The sequence below is a fragment of the Natrix helvetica genome (genome assembly GCF_964273705.1).
Source record: "Natrix helvetica genome assembly, chromosome: 10".
In the NCBI taxonomy this organism is placed as follows: domain Eukaryota; kingdom Metazoa; phylum Chordata; class Lepidosauria; order Squamata; family Natricidae; genus Natrix; species Natrix helvetica.
In genome coordinates, this window is record NC_138561.1 from 4,369,663 (window position 1) to 4,386,354 (window position 16,692).

The 16,692-nt window shown below is 42.2% G+C and overlaps 1 protein-coding gene across 2 annotated transcripts in view; it reads left to right on the top strand.

Annotated features, from left to right (window-relative positions):
- LOC309397202 (adhesion G-protein coupled receptor G1-like) overlaps positions 1 to 16,692 on the top strand; it is a 42,088-nt gene that overhangs the window by 5,532 nt on the left and 19,864 nt on the right. For both annotated transcript variants that reach the window (XM_081963035.1, XM_081963036.1), the window contains exons 2-6: positions 8,580 to 8,735; positions 10,089 to 10,215; positions 10,990 to 11,134; positions 12,263 to 12,388; positions 14,898 to 15,014. In XM_081963035.1, the coding sequence (XP_081819161.1) occupies positions 8,639 to 8,735; positions 10,089 to 10,215; positions 10,990 to 11,134; positions 12,263 to 12,388; positions 14,898 to 15,014 (612 nt within the window). In that variant the 5' untranslated portion in view covers positions 8,580 to 8,638. The remainder of the gene's footprint in view (positions 1 to 8,579; positions 8,736 to 10,088; positions 10,216 to 10,989; positions 11,135 to 12,262; positions 12,389 to 14,897; positions 15,015 to 16,692) is intronic.

Consider the following 16,692-nt stretch of genomic DNA (forward strand, 5'->3'; position numbering starts at 1 on the left):
CTTTGTGATTTTGGGAAGCCTAAGTCAGAACAGGCTGGTCAATTTGTGAGACACTCAACAGCAGGCAACAAAACAAAGAGAGACAGAACACCAGAGAGGAGAAAAACTAATTTCATTGTATACAGGATGTAGAATGACAATAAAGGCTTTTTTCCAGAATTGTTTTTGTTCTCTTACATACCATTTTAAGTATAAATTCACATAATTGTTATTCTTTACATTTATCATTCTTATACATTTATTATTTCATTTAATAGGTTATAATATACAGTTTGGGTTGCTTTATTTACCATCCCTTCCTCCTTTTGTAACACAACCTTGTTTTCCCTTTCTTTTCTCCCTCCCTCCCTTCTCTACTTCCTTCCTTCCTCCTCTCCTTCCCCTTCCTTCTTCCCTTCCCTTTCCCCTACTCCTACTCTTCCCCTTCCTACCCTCTCTCCTTCTCTTTTTCTCCCTTCCATCCTCCTCTCCTTTTCTCTTTCTTCTTTCCCCGTCTTCCTCTCATTCTCTCCTCCTCTCTCCCTTTCTTTTTCTATTGTTGTAGGTGTCTCTTTCAAATCTCAGTTTATGTTTCTTTGGGATGGTATTTCCAAATATAATTTGATATCGTTTCTTATTCCCTTACCTTCGCTAATCTATCCTAACTATGTTCCTCCCCCCTTTATGTCTCGCTCTTGAATATACACTTGTATATTTAATATTTTCTTTTCTGTTTTCCCCTTCTCCCCCCCCCCCTTTTCCATTTAATAGTACATCTGGGTTCTCTATCTTCTCCCTACATTCTTTTCTAGCTTGCTTTCTCTAGCCAATTATAAAATCTTCCCCATGTCAATATGACAATAAAGGCTTTGAACATTGAAGCCAGAGTGTTGAAAAGAAACATTTGGGGGAGGAGTGTGAACGGGGAATGAAAGTGGAATTGAAGAAACTGAAGGAGTACAGACAGAGTGAATATACAAACTAAGGAAGTCCAGCAAAAGTTCACCAAGAAAGAAGAGCAAAAGTTCAGGAATGAGAAACATAAAAGAGAAGGTAGGGAATAGAGGCTTGAGAAAAATAAAAGCAGAGCTGATTGAAAAAGAGCAGCAGAATAAATCCAAGTTTCTCTTCCTCTCTGAGGTCAGGTGATTCTGGAGGAAGAGCGCGATTCAAGCAGGGATTCAGAAATCATCCATATTAAAACTAGAGAACTCTATCCACTTTTCCCCACTCCTGAGTTTAAAAGCCTCTCACCCTCTTGAGCTGGTATACAACTATTCCAATTTAATATGTGTGTCCCTATTCCCGATCTTTAACCCGTTCATTACATCTCTTCTAAGTGACCTATAAATGGATTTGTCTTGGGTTTGGCTAGTCTAATGAAAAGAAGGACTAGGGGTGACATGATAGCAGTCTTCCAGTATTTGAGGGGCTGCCACAAAGAAGAAGGAGTCAACTTATTCTCCATAGTGCCAGCGGGCAGGACAAGAAATAGAATGGAAATTAATCACGGAGAGAAGCAACCTGGAATTGAGGAGAAATTTCCTAACAGGGGAGGACAATGAACCAGTGGAACAGCTTGCCACCAGAAGTTGTGGGAGCTTCATTACTGGAGGCTATTAAGAAGAGATTAGACAGTAACTTGTCTGAAATGGTCTAGGGTCTCCTGCTCTAGCAGGGGGTTGGACTAGAAGACCTCCAAGGTCCCTTCCAGCTCATTCTATTCCATTAGAATATAGAATAACAGAGTTGAAAGGGACCTTGGAGGTCTTCTAGTCCAACTCCCTGCTTAGGCAGGAAACCCTACACCACTTCAGACAAATGGATATCCAATATCTTCTTAAAGACTTCCAGTGTTGGGGCATTCACAACTTCTGGAGGCAAGTTGTTCCACTGATTAATTGTTCTAACTGTCAGGAAATGTCTCCTTAGTTCTAAGTTGCATCTCTCCTTGATTCTTGCATGGTGTGTATGCCACTCCTAACAAGGTTTTGCATTTGTTTTTGTGCTGCCCCCTTTCTGCCCATCATAGGAATATGGGGGAAATCTCCCCCAATCAGGCTGTAAGATGTGGAGGTCAGATTTCAGGAATAACAGAATAATAGAGTTGGAAGGGACCTTGGAGGTCTTCTAGTCCATCCCCTGCTCGTGCAGGAGACCCATTTCTGACATGTGGCTGTGTGCCGTCTTTTCTAAAACACCTCCAGTGATGGAGCTCCCACAACTTCCATCTGTTGTTTCTTGCCTGGCCTTCTGGCACTTTGGAAAATAGGTTGATCCCCCCCCTCCTTTGCAGCAGCCCCTCAAAAAAAGAGGGGATCAACCTATTTTCCACGGAGCTCTTTATGCTTGCTGTGGAATCTTTCTTGATATTGGGTGCAATGGCTAGATCGATCCCCTCTTCTTTGTGGTAGCCCCTCAAATATTGGAAGAAGACTGCTATAAAATATTGGAACACAAGGATTGTTTGCGCATCTCTAGTTGCTTTGTTCTTATCCCATTTGGGTGTTTGCAAGTTTAAAATCATGTGGAGACAAAAAAGAAAAGAAACCTGGGAAGAGATCAGGGCATAAATAGCCTCAGAGATCTTGCTATGACTGTGCAGGCAGAAAAAAATATGTGGTGCAGAAGAAGTGAAACAGATTATCTTCTGGGTAACCAACTCTTACATGATGGTGGTAGAGAAGTGGCTGAAACTGACAAGTACAGTACTGTGCCATCCCGCTTGCTCACAGACAAACATAACATAGTTTGGTGGGCAAATTAATGTTCCCCAGCAATTCCCTTCATCCAAACCCCAGAATTGTCCCAATGAGGTTCAGCCACAAGCAGACCAATGCTAATTCACAGAGCAATGGCCTAAGGCAATGGCCTTAGAAGGAGTCCACAAGGCACTTGAAAGTTTCCCAACCCCACCAGGCAAAATTAAATAGCACTAGCAAAAGCACTTAGACTTATATACCGCTTCATATTGTTTTTACAGCCCTCTCTAAGCGGTTTACAGAGTCAGCCTCTTTGCCCCCAACAATCTGGGTCCTCATTTTACCCACCTCGGAAGAACGGAAGGCTGAGTCAAATTTGAGCCTGGTGAGATTCAATCTGCCAAACTGCAGCTAGCAGTCAGCTGAAGTAGCCTGCAGTACTGCACTCTAACCACTGCACCATCCCTGCTCTAAATCCACAACACAAGAGAGATCCCAAGGCAAGAAAAGTCCAGAGTTCACAATCCAACGTCGAGGCACGTTGTCAATCCAAAGCAAGGCAAGAATCACAATGACCAGAGAAGACACAGCTAGGAAATGAGCTCCCATCTGTCCGCTGTGCTAAGTAGCCAGTTTCTGGTGCAGCCCATCAAGAAGAGCCTCGGCTACCTCCTCACGAGTAGTCGGGCTGACCTTCTCTGCTCCTGCCTTTTCTCTGCCCTCTTGTGTTCTTGGATCAAGGGCAGAAGGCAGCTCCTCTTCGTCATCCCTGACCAGCTGCAGCGACAGGCTTTCTCCATCTCAAGCCTCAAGGTCTCCTGCTGTCCTCTGCTAAATCCCTCTCGGACGGCTGCTTGGAGCCATTGACCATCTCCCCTCCAGATGTGCCTGGGACTGGCTCCTCTTCCTCGGAGCGGACATCTGGAGAGCTATCCGGGAATACATCGGGGGGAGCCATCGCATGTACAGGGAAAGTGGCAGAGCTGACTCCTCTTTTTTCCATGCTCTAAATACCAATGCTCTGCTCTCTTGGATGCTTGGAGAGATGCATTTCCACAACCTAATAATGCTCAGGGTTTAACCTTGGGTAGGTTTTGTGTAGCTTAGTGCAATGATGGCGAACCTTTATTTTGTGGCGTGCCAAAATTGTCCGGTGCGTGCTATCGCATGCGTGCCCACACCAATTCAATCCTCCCCACCCACCTGCACATGTGCACGTGACAACCCCCCCCCGCGCATGCATGCACAACCCCCTCCCCAGGCTCTGGAGGCTTTCCTGAAGCCCAGGGAGGGCGAAAATAGCTTCTCCCGGCCCCCTGGAAGGCCAAAAATCAGCTGGCTGGCGCGTGCCATCAAATATGGCTCCTGATGCCACAGGTTCACCATCATGGGCTTAGTATGTTGTGCCAATCCATCCATTTTGATAGCTAATCCAGAAATAATCAGTGAGTGGCAGTCTCAGTAGTGGGAATTAATATTTAAGACTTGGTTTCCTATAGATCAGCACTTGGAGACATTGGCTTGCATCCAGCTAGATGTGGCTGTGATACGGAAGAGCCAGAGAAATGGAAGTTGGCAGGCCCGGGGGTTGGACTAGAAGACCTCCAAGGTCCCTTCCAACTCTGTTGTTCTGTTTTTAAATATCTGTAGCTCAGGGTTGAACCGTGGGGTCTTTGGTGGTCTCTGAGTATAAACGTTTTCTTGTAGATGTTTCATTACCCAACTAGGTAACATCATCAGGGTTAGCAACCGTTAGAAGAGAATTGCTGGAGCTCAGATTTGAACTGGGGGGGGGGGCGTGTTTGATGCTCTTGGAGCTTGGCTGTTTTCTTGCAGACATTTCAATACCCAACTAGGTCATAGTTTCAGAAGACATTTATTTTATTTTATTTATTTAGTTTGTCACTCACGCACAAGATGACAGGAATAAGAATAAACATGAATAAGAACACAGGAAATGGGTACAAATAAATGGGGACAGTAGGGCAGGGACGTTAGGCACTCTGGTGCACTTATGCCTGCGCCTACATGACCTAGTTGGGTAATGAAATGTCTGCAAGGAAACAGTCAGAGAGGACCTCACAGAAACAAGAGGAATGAACTTGCTGGACCAAGTTTGCAGACTTAACATTGGAAACGTTTGTTATTTATTATTTCCTGGGTTTATATTTTGCTTCGGCGCCTGACAATGCTGAGTGACGTACATACCCTCAAATTAGGTCAAACAAAAATCAAAGTACACCTACACATATAAACTTCAAGAAAGTCAACACATGCTGCAAAGCAAACAAGATTGAAATGACCCATCTTGGGGGTTCTCTAACACAATTTCCGATGTGTGTTTTAAGGCTTTTCCAATATTTGGGGGGCTGCCCCGTGGTGGGTTGCCAATTTCTTTACTACTGGTTTGGGTGCACTCACGTGCACCACTTCTGTGCATGCACAGAAGCATCCAGGCGGATGGGCAGGGCCTCCCGGCTCCGCTACTACTGGTTTGCCCGATCCAGGCCAAAGCGATAGCAACCCACCTCTGGGGCTGCCCCAGAGAGGAGGGGGTCAAGCTATTTTCCAAGGCACCCGAAGGCCAGAGAAGGAATAATGGATGGAAACTGATCATGGAGAGATTCAACCTGGAAATAAGGAGGAATTTTCTGACAGTGAGAACCATCAACCCATGGAACAGAAGTTGCCTTCAGAAATTGTCGGAGCTTCATCACTAGAGGCTTTCAAGAAGAGACTGGACTGTCACCTGTCAGAAATGGTACAGGGTCTTCTGCTTGAGTGGGGGTTGGACTAGATGACCTAACAGGTCCCTTCCAATTCTGTTATTCCGCTGAGCTTCTGTTTTGCTTATATATTTGTCAGTAAAACAAATATCACAGTTAATCTGCCTCCATCTCTTTTCACCTGTTTACTTTTGAAATCCCGTCGACGTCTGAATTTGCCACCGCTCTATTTTGCTGACCAAGGTTGTTTTCAATTTCCTTGAAAGCCTTTATAGAATGATCGTTTCGTAGTAAACGTGACGCAATGGTGGAATAACCCAAAGACGAGTAAAAATGATTAGGTCAAGTCTTTCCATTCTTTTCAGTGCTGAGACAGTTCAGCTCTTCATCTGAACTGGGGTGGTTAGAGAGAAAAAGAGGAAATGACTTTTTCTCCTCTGACTTTTTGAAAGGAAGCATGAAGTTTGCGTAGGTGTTTTTTTTTTTTTGTTTTTTTTAAAAAACCCACTGTCTGTTTTACTTTACTTTACTTTACTTTATTTTAAATTTCTAGACCGCCCCCTCTCCCGAAAGGGACTCGGGGCGGTGTACAGTCAAATTAAAACACAAGGAATACATAAGAATAAGTACATCAATACACAGATACTTAAATACTTAAATGAGGAGGCTATAAAAACTGTATCTTAAAGTAAAGCAATTAAAAAACAGTATTTAAAAATAACCCCTAAAAATACCCCAAAAAGTTAAAGTTAAAATAATGACCCTAGAAATTCCCAATTAAAAATATCTGCCAGGAGGTAAGATAAAACTATGAGTGGGCCAAGCCGGCTAGTCGAATTCTTCAATTTTGCTTGCTTAGAAAAAAAATGGGGAAATTTTGACCTCATGTTTACTTTGTTAAGAAGTGAATCAGGATAACATCGAGATATAGTTGACAAGTAGACCACAGAAGAACCTTTGCTTCTTGGAAGGTGATAAGTTACTAATATTATTTCTACTTGTGATGAAGGGGAAAGTCCTTTCTTCATATACAAGAAGCAATGGGTGGAAACTAATCAAGGAGAGAAGCAACTTAGAACTGAGGAGAAATTTCCTGACAGTGAGAACAATTAATCAGTGGAACAGATTGCCTCCAGGAGTTGTGAATGCCCCAACACTGGAAGTCTTTAAGAAGATGTTGGATAGCCATTTGTCTGGAACGGTATAGGGTTTCCTGCCTAGGCAGGGGGTTGGACTAGAAGACCTCCAAGGTCCCTTCCAACTCTACTATTGTATTATTGTATTATATATTTCTTTTCTTTTCCTTTAGTATATGTGTGTTTTTCTGGTTTTCTTTTTACTCTGCTTTTATTTTTTTTGTCATATCCGCTTTCTATTTATTCTTCGCACTTTGTATTTTATTTTCATTTATATTAATATGTATCCTGCTTTTAGAGTAGTCCTCAACTTATGACCATAATTGAGTGCAAAATTTATGTTGCTAAGTGAGAAGTTTGTTGTGAGTTTTGCCTCATTTTACGACCTTCCTTGCCACATTTGTTAAGCGAATCTGGCTTCCTCGTTGATTTTGCTTGGCTGAAGGTTGCAAAAGGGGACCCTCCTTGGACACCGTCATAAATATGAAGCAATTGCCAAGCATCTAAATGTTGATCACATGACCAGGGGGATGCTACAACCTTTGCATGAGGGTGAAAAAATGGTCCCAAGTTTCTTTTTTTCAATGCCGTTGTAACTTTGAATAGTTAGTAAGTGAAGTGTTGTAAGTTGAGGACTACCTTGTAAGTCGAGGACTATCTATATTGATGAAGGTTGTAATGTCCTGGGGTCATGTCATCACTTCTGTGACCTTCCGAGAATGGGGAAGGTAGATCCAATCTGGGTTGGTCACCGGGACGAGAGTTTGGTTTTCCAAGCTTTTGTAGTTGTGTTGGAGGCTGGAGCCCATTCTCCAGGAACTTCTCTCTACCAGAACATGTGATTTGGGCAATTCTACACATGGAAGGTAAACGTTTCCCCGTCCAGTCATGTTTAATTCTATGGGACTGTGCTTGTTTCTGTTTCTTCGTCAAGGGAGCCAGTGTTGTCTAGTCATGTAGCAGCTGATGCACATGGAATGTTGTTACTGAAGTAGTACCTATTTATCTACTCACATTGGCATGCTTTTGAACTGCTAGGTTGGCAACAGCTGGAGGAAGTAACGGGAACTCACTCCATCCTGCAACACTTGGGTCTCAAACCTGGGCTGTCAGCTTTCTGTTGTGGCCCGCCAGCGGCCAGTGGAGCTGGCAGCAGATTCGGACAGTGAGGAAGTTGGGGAGGAACATGGGCCAGTCCTGGAGTCTGGGGATGGCTCAGATGAGGGCTCTGTGTCAGAGGCAGAGAGGGGGCCAGAGGCTGTCTGACAGTTATCAGCTGAAGAGTCAGACATCAGTGAGGCAGAAGAACAGCTGGAGCCTGTTCCCAGTGTGAGCATGCACAGAGTTGCAAGATGAAGGGAACAGCTAAAGAACAGGGGTCGACTTGGGAGTAAGGCCACAGGTGGACGATGAATGGCCCCTCCCAGAGGAAATAAAAGAGGGAGCGTCAGGGGAGTGGAGTTTGCAGGAGACAATTAGTTCGCTTCATTGGTTCGTGGCTCTCCAAGACTCCTTGCCAGGTTTTGCAGATATCAGCCTGTCAGCTCTCCAAGCCAGATAAGGTCTGTGACTGTAAAGCCTCCCTTGAAAGACTTTGCTGGATGTGAATGAGCAGAATTCACAGGAAATTAATAAAAGGGTTTTTTGTCAGGACGAGGAGTTGGCTTCGTGCTCTCGGGAAGCCTCGGCCAGAACACTTTCCAGCTGACAAGCTCAGAGTCTTTAACCACTGAACCATTCTGCCCATTGCACTATAGAACGATGCCAATCCAAACTATATAGACCCGCTCTCTTTCTATGTATTAAAAGGCATTATAGTATCTCCAATTGGGGTAGATGGAGATGCTGCTCTTGTCTCTTCCATGGAAATCGGGGGTGGGGGGGAAAGGCACCTTAAATAGAGTTGGTGCCATATATTGATCAGGGACCCACTTTAAAAATAGAGACCAATTCCAGGCTACATTCACAGCTCATTGGTGCCCTTCCTGAAAGACAAATGATGAGGTTTTAACTTGCAGAATTGCACACTTTTCCAGGAGCGTTGAAGGAGAGCCGAGCTATTAGAGGGTGTGCAAGGAAACCTGGTTTGTGTAAGATGATGATGACAACGTCAAGCCTCTGCAGCATCTGGATTGAAACCCCAGCTCCCAGGATGCCTTTTTATCTTCTCCTTCTCCTTCTCCAGCTCCCAGGTGATGTAAAACTGCCTCCCTTTCTATGGGGCACAAGACCTCACCTTTCTTTCTAAGATCCATCGCTAGACGTTCCTCGGGGGAGGCTTCTGTACTTTGCACAAGTCAAAAAGAGGGAAACGACACTATAGAACCCTGCACACTGCAAGAAAACTAGACCAGTAGTGGGTTCCGGATCCCGTTGCAAACGGTATGCTGCAACAGGGCCAGGCATCCACCACATGCATGCCCACACCAGGCGCATGCGTGTTTACCGCCCGCACCGCTCCAGCTGCTTGGCGGAGCATCGCGCAGGTGCTGTATGCTCCATGCGCGGAAGCCCCAGTTGGCTCAAATACAGGAAAGGATGGTGGGCGGGCAGAGCCCTCTGGAACACCATACAGGAACGGTACGTGGTGCTTCCAGATGGTACGGTTCCCCCGTACCGGTGCGTACCGGTTATATCCCACAACTGAACTAGACACAGGGGCAGTTTTTCTCCCCAGGCTATTACTTTGCTAAACAAATAATTCCAACAACTATCTGGAAAGTTAGTATTATCATCGTTATCCCCATCTTCCCTATTCCCTATCTCCTTATCTTCTTATGACTGTGGCTCGTATCTTATGATTTATATTGTTTACTTAGTATCCTAGTATGATTTATGTTGATCGCTTACTTAGTATCCAGGACCATCACTAAATGTTGTATCTTATGATTCTTGATGAATGTATTCTATTCTATTTTTTCTTTATGTACACTGAGAGCAGATGCACTAAAGACAAATTCCTTATGTGTCCAATCACACTTGGCCAATCAAGAATTCTGTTCTGTTCTGTTCTGTTCTGTTCTGTTCCGTTCTATTCCATTCCATTCCATTCCATTCCATTATTCTATCCTTACACTACTCTACTCTTCTATTTTCTGTTCTATTCCATTCTTACTCTACCCTACTCTACTCTTTTCTGTTCTGTTCTATTCTATTCTATTCTATTCTATTCTATTCTATTCTATTCTATTCTATTCTATTCTATTCCATTCCATTCCATTCCATTCTTACTCTACTCTACTCTACTCTACTCTACTCTACTCTATTCTATTCCATTCCATTCCATTCCATTCTTACTCTACTCTACTCTACTCTACTCTACTCTACTCTACTCTACTCTACTCTACTCTACACTTTTCTGTTCTGTTCTATTCTATTCTATTCCATTCCATTCCAGTATTCTATTCTTACACTACTCCACTCCACTCTGCTCCATTCCATTCTTACTCTACCCTACTCTACTCTACCCTATTCTGCTCTGCTCTGCTCTGCTCTACTCTATTCTTCTGTTGATCACGGTGCTTTTCTGTTATGTTATCCAACAGTATGGGGCAGAGGAAATCCAGATGGAACAAGTGACGTGGAAGATGAAATTGAAAGAATAGAAACAAAACTGACAAGATTAGAAAGGCCTTCGCATGGTAGGAGTGTCATACACGAGGACCCCTTTTTGTGAGTATACATGGGCTAATGGCTGTCTGTACTGGTGAAGAAAAGAGGCCTTTGATTCCTCACAGCTCCAAAACAGAATGTGCTTGCTTTTTAATTGTTTCATCACTGCAATCCACATTCCCTAAGTTAGAACCTAGTTGAGTCCCTAACGCGGGGATTCACAACCTCAGGAACCTCCAAGAAGAGTGGACTTCAATTCCCAGAATTCCCTAGCCAGCTAGGAACTGAAGTCCACAGTTTGGTCTAGTGGTGAAAGCACCAGGCTACAAAACAGGACATGGTAGGTTCTAGTCCTGCCTTAGGCATGAAAGCCAGTTGGGTGTCTTTGGGCCAATTACCAGGAGATGTGAATTGTAGTCCTGCCTTAGGCATGAAAGCCAGTTGGGTGTCTTTGAGACAATCACCAGGAGATGTGAATTGTAGTCCTGCCTTAGGCATGAAAGCCAGTTGGGTGTCTTTGAGACAATCACCAGGAGATGTGAATTGTAGTCCTGCCTTAGGCATGAAAGCCAGTTGGGTGTCTTTGAGACAATCACCAGGAGAGGGTAAGTTCTAGACCCACCTCAGGCATGGAAGCCTTTTTCATGCCTTTTATCTTTTCATCACCCCATAACAGTGAATGGACCTTAAAAGAGCCTGTCACTAAACAAGGACCACCTGTACTGCTGCCTGTTGGACTAAGATAGGCCAGTGAAATGGCAGCCTGCCTCTTTGATGGAGGTGGGCACCTGTGAACTGTTGCCTGGATCCATCTGGTCCCCCTTTTCTCAACAGAGATCTCCAACATCTGGAGTCAATTTTGGCAAAGACACAGTTCCAAGGATCTCACAAGAGGTTTGGGAAATCAAAGATATTTGCCAATGTGCACAAGATTGTACCCAAGACATCTGAAAACCTGTCCATCACAGAAATTGTGCAGGTGAGTACAGAACTGAGATGCAACCCCCCCCCCCAGAATGTAGAATACTGAACAACAGAATTGGAAGGGACCTTGGAAGTCTTCTAGTCCAACCTCCTGCTTGAGCAGGAGACCCTTTACCAGAGGTGTCCAACCTTGACAACTTAAAGGACTATCTGTATATAATCCTGACCCGAGAAGAATGCGATAATAATTTGGAAAATTATAGATAGCAGCATGGGCCTGCTTGCCAGAATCAGTAGATGCAAACCAAATTACTGTATTTTTCGGAGTATAAGATGCACCTTTTCTTCCCCTAAAAGAGGGTGAAAATTTGGGTGCGTCTTATACACTGAATGTAGTCCCTCCCACCCACCAGCCCCCACCCTTTGGCCTCTGCCTCCCAGCAATTTACCTCCTTGCAGCAAATGGGAAGCTGCAATAGGCTATAATATTCTCTGCAGCCTGAAACAGCTGATGATTGGGAGAAATTGAAAGTGAAACTTGTTGTTTGCTCCACGTGGCAAATTGCTGGGAGGCAGAGGCAGATTTTTTTTTCTTGTACTAATTAGGCTGTTTGCTGCAAGGAGGTAAGTCAATAACTATAAATGCCTATAGAATGTTGAAATTATTAGACTTATTTTTTAAAGACTGCTTTATTATTGTTCTACACAACTTAACAAAATGAAGAAGCTTTTTAAAATAAATGCTTGATCTGAAGAGGCCCAGTGCTATTGTATCTTCTTTTAAATAGCAGAGAATAACTATACTTCCAGAAAGCGCATTCATTTTAACAGCATCTGCACAAGTATAGTCTGAAATGTAACACTACAAACAGTGTATATTGTCCATATTGTTTGCTGTTTGTTGCAAGGAGGCAAATTGCTGGGAGGCAGAGGCAGATATTTCCCCCTTGTTTTCCTCCCCATCAAAGCTAGGTGCATCTTATATTTCGGAATGTCTTATATTCTGAAAAATACGGTAAGAAAATCCAGATGGGAAATGTTGGTCTCAGCCTTCCCTTTGGACAATAGAACGTGTTTTGTCCTCCTTTTCATTGTAAAAAAGTTAGTCACCTTATTATAAGACAGTGGCTGTTCTCCCTTTCCAATCACAGTCTGTAATGCCGCATCTTTTTCTGTGCCACAGGATGTTGAACTCAAGCAGCTCCAAGTGAATCTGTCAAAAACAGTCTTGGCCAAAGCCAAAAATGCAACAGTCAACCAGGAGGGACGAGTTGTGATGTTGGCAGCCACGAGTCCGGTGCTCTTCAAGGTAACGGCCTGGACAAAGGCTTAAGGCCAGAGATGTCTCTTATTTTCTCTTAATGACTCCCAGTTAGCTCTACCGCAGTTATCCCTTATCCCTGCAAGCCTCTACACAGGAACATTATGCGTCTGTTGTGGCAAAGCAGAAAAAGAAGCTACTGTTACTGTTAACAACATAAGCTTTTGTGGATTACCGTATTTTCAGAGTATAAGATGCACCTTTCCCTCCCCTAAAAGCGTGGAAATGTTGGTGCGTCTTATACACTGAATGTAGCTATTTTTTTGGCCTCCTGAAGCCCTGTCTCCACATCCCATTTTTGCAAAAAATGGCGGAAAAACAGGCTGTTTTTCGCAAAAATGGAGGCACTTTTGTCTTCCCCCAGCCCCCAGAAGCACTCTGCAGGCTTCAGCAGGGCTGGGGGAAGGGGAAAATGCCCCCGTTTTTGCAAAAAACAGCCCATTTTCTGCAAATTTTTCACAAAAATGGGGGCATTTTCCCCTTCCCCCAGCCCTGCTGAAGCCTGCAGAGTGCTCCTGGTGGCTGGGGAGGATAATTTTTCCCCCCTTACTTACCTCTTTGAAATCTTGGTGTGTCTTATACACTGGTGCATCTTATAGTCCGAAAAATATGGTAACTGGCATCATAGAATAGATACGTTATGGAAAGGGAGAGACAAAAGATGGTCCTTATCTCTGTCTGTCCGTTATATCTATCTATCTATCTATCTATCTATCTATCTATCTATCTATCTATCTATCTATCTATCTATCTATCTATATCTATCATCTACCATCTATCTATCATCTATCTCTATCATCTATCTATCTATCTATCTATCTATCTATCTATCTATCTATCTATCTATCTATCTATCATCTATCTATCTATCAATCATCTATCTATCTATCTATCTATCTATCTATCATCTATCTATCTATCATCTATCTATCTATCTATCTATCTATCTATCTATCTATCTATCTATATCTATCATCTACCATCTATCTATCATCTATCTCTATCATCTATCTATCTATCTATCTATCTATCTATCATCTATCTATCTATCAATCATCTATCTATCTATCTATCTATCTATCTATCTATCTATCTATCTATCTATCACCTATCTATCTATCTATCTGTCTATCTATCTATCATCTATCTATCTATCTATCTATCTATCTATCTATCATCTATCTCTATCATCTATCTATCTATCTATCTATCTATCTATCTATCTATCTATCTATCTATCATCTTTCTATCTATCTATCTATCTATCTATCATCTATCTCTATCATCTATCTATCTATCATCTATCTATCTATCTATCTATCTATCATCTATCTCTATCATCTATCTATCTATCTATCTATCTATCTATCATCTATCTATCTATCTATCATCTATCTATCTATCTATCTATCTATCTATCATCTATCTATCTATCTATCTATCTATCATCTATCTATCTATCTATATCTATCTATCATCTATCTATCTATCTATCATCTATCTATCTATCTATCATCTATCTATCTATCTATCTATCTATCTATCTATCTATCATCTATCTATCTATCTATCTATCTATCTATCTATCTATCTATCTATCATCTATCTATCTATCCTCTATATCGGTGGTCCCCAACCTTTTTATCACTGCGGACTGGTCAACATTTGATCATTTTACCACGGCCCGCTGAGGGGGGGATGTTGATTGTTTATATTTTAGATTGTTTTGATTTAATAATTTTAATTTAATTGTATTTAAACATGCCTTCAAAATAAAATACAGTTACACCAAAAAATGAATATAAAGTGATTTAAAATTTAACTCACTAGAACGCTAAATCAATGAGAACCCTGAGCTTGTTCCTTTCCAACGAGACAGTTCCATCTGGGGGTAATAGGAGACAATGACACCCGAAGTGTGTTGCTTATGTCCAGTTTATTCCGTTGTTTTGTTTTGGTTGCTGTCACTGCAGAAAACCCCACTTCACACAGATAGGATGTCGGAAATGGCAATAGGATTTAAGTGCTGTGGTGGAAATCTCAGGGTATTTTATGTTTCTTTGATGTTGAAGGCTCTTCTTCTGTCTCGTCACTGGGCCTTTTCTTTTTCCCAAGGAAACTTTCTAATGACGTCTGTTTCGTACTCATTTTTGCTAATTTGTGGGTTAAATTTGAGCAAACACAATATACACGTACACCAAGCACTCTTAAACATGAGAAAGTCCCAGTGAACAGAGAGAAGAGCGCCCTGATATCATGATATTTTGCGCATGCGCGGTATTGGTGCGGCTTTAGGTGACGTCTCTCAGCTCCCGGTTAACCTCTCGTCCATGGAAAGTCGAACAAACCCGAGAGAAATACACCACAGTAAATAAAATGGAAATAATTTAATATTCCTTGGGTGGCCTGGTACCATTTGATCCACGGACCGGTATCAGTCCGTGGCCCGGGGGTTGGGGACCACTGCTCTATATAACCTAAACATTGTTTCTTGCAGGATAACAATTCTGAGCCAATCCTTGGGGGGAAAGTGATTGGCATCTCAGTGGGAAACACATCCGTCCAGGGGTTGCTCCAGAAAGAGCGAATATCAATAACTTTTTGGCACAACCAGGTAGGTCAGAAATCCCTTCTTAACATTACCCTGATCTTGGCTTGTTTTCAGTGCCATGAAGGTCTGTATCAAAATTCTTCATAGGTTTCTATTCTTGTGGTATGAGATAAACCAGCGATGGTGAACCTTTTCGGAACCTCCCCAGAAGAGCAGCTGCCCAGGGAGCATGCGCGCACTGAAAATTAAATGTCCGGTTTCCGGCGTGCACATGCACACTGGCAAGCTAGACTTCCAGTTACTGGCGTGCATGTGTACATGACAATAAGATGGCTGGCACACATTCTCACAACAGACAGATAGATAATGCCTGGATGGCTAGATAGATAGATGATAGATAGATAGATAGATAGATAGATAGATAGATAGATAGATAGATAGATAGATAGATGATAGATAGATAGATAGATGATAGATAGATAGATAGATAGATAGATAGATGATAGATAGATAGATAGATAGATGATAGATAGATAGATAGATAGATAGATAGATAGATAGATAGATAGATAGATAGATAGATGATAGATAGATAGATAGATGATAGATAGATAATGACTGGATGGCTGGATAGATAGATAGATAGATAGATAGATAGATAGATAGATAGATAGATAGATGATAGATAGATAGATAGATAGATATAGATAGATAGACAGACAGACAGACAGACAGATAATGGATAGATGGATGGATGGATGGATGGATGGATGGATGGATAGATAGATAGATAGATAGATAGATAGATAGATAGATAGATAGATAATGACAAGATGACTGGCTGGCTGGATAGATAGGTAGATAGATAGATGATAGATAGGTAGATAGATAGATGATAGATAGATAGATAGATAGATAGATAGATGATAGATAGATAGATAGATAGATAGATAGATAGATAGATAAATAGATAGACAGATAGACAGATAGACAGACAGACAGACAGATAATGGATAGATAGATGGATAGAGATAGGTAGGTAGGTAGGTAGGTAGTTAGGTAGGTAGGTAGGTAGGTAGGTAGGTAGGGTAGGTAGGTAGGTAAATAGGTAGACTGGTAGATATGTTTAGTTATAAAAATTATTATTTAGCACTTTTAGTCTGAAAATGGTAACAATAACAATTGTGTATTCGTTAGTGAATGTTTCTCAGTCTCAAATCATAGAGAATTAACTGTAATGTTTCTGATCATTTGTCAATAGCGCTGGCTGACTAATCCTAATAAGGAGGATTGGAGAAATAGTTTCCAGGGTCATCAAGTGATCAATTGATTGATTATTTCCATTTATCTAGCCGCCCATCGCAAATTTATGACTCTGCACAGCGAAACAAGGGTTGGGCTTTGTTGCCCCAAATTTTGGAGGGAGGCAGGAACTGGACTGGGAAGAGAAGCCACCATGGCAAGAGAAGGATTGACAATGGGACAGCAAGACATCACCTAATGATAACATGTTGTGTCGCCTGAAAAAATGGATGGATGGAGAGCAAACCTTCAGTTCCTCTTATATTACCATATGCATCCATACTTGGGAACTTTAACACTTGTGGACTTCAACTCCCAGAATTCCCCAGCAAACCATGCTGGCTGGGGAATTCTGGGAGTTGAAATCCACAAGTCTTAAAAGTTCCCAAGTTTGGACACCCCTGTATTACCACATTGGTAGAAGATTGCAATCTTCTCA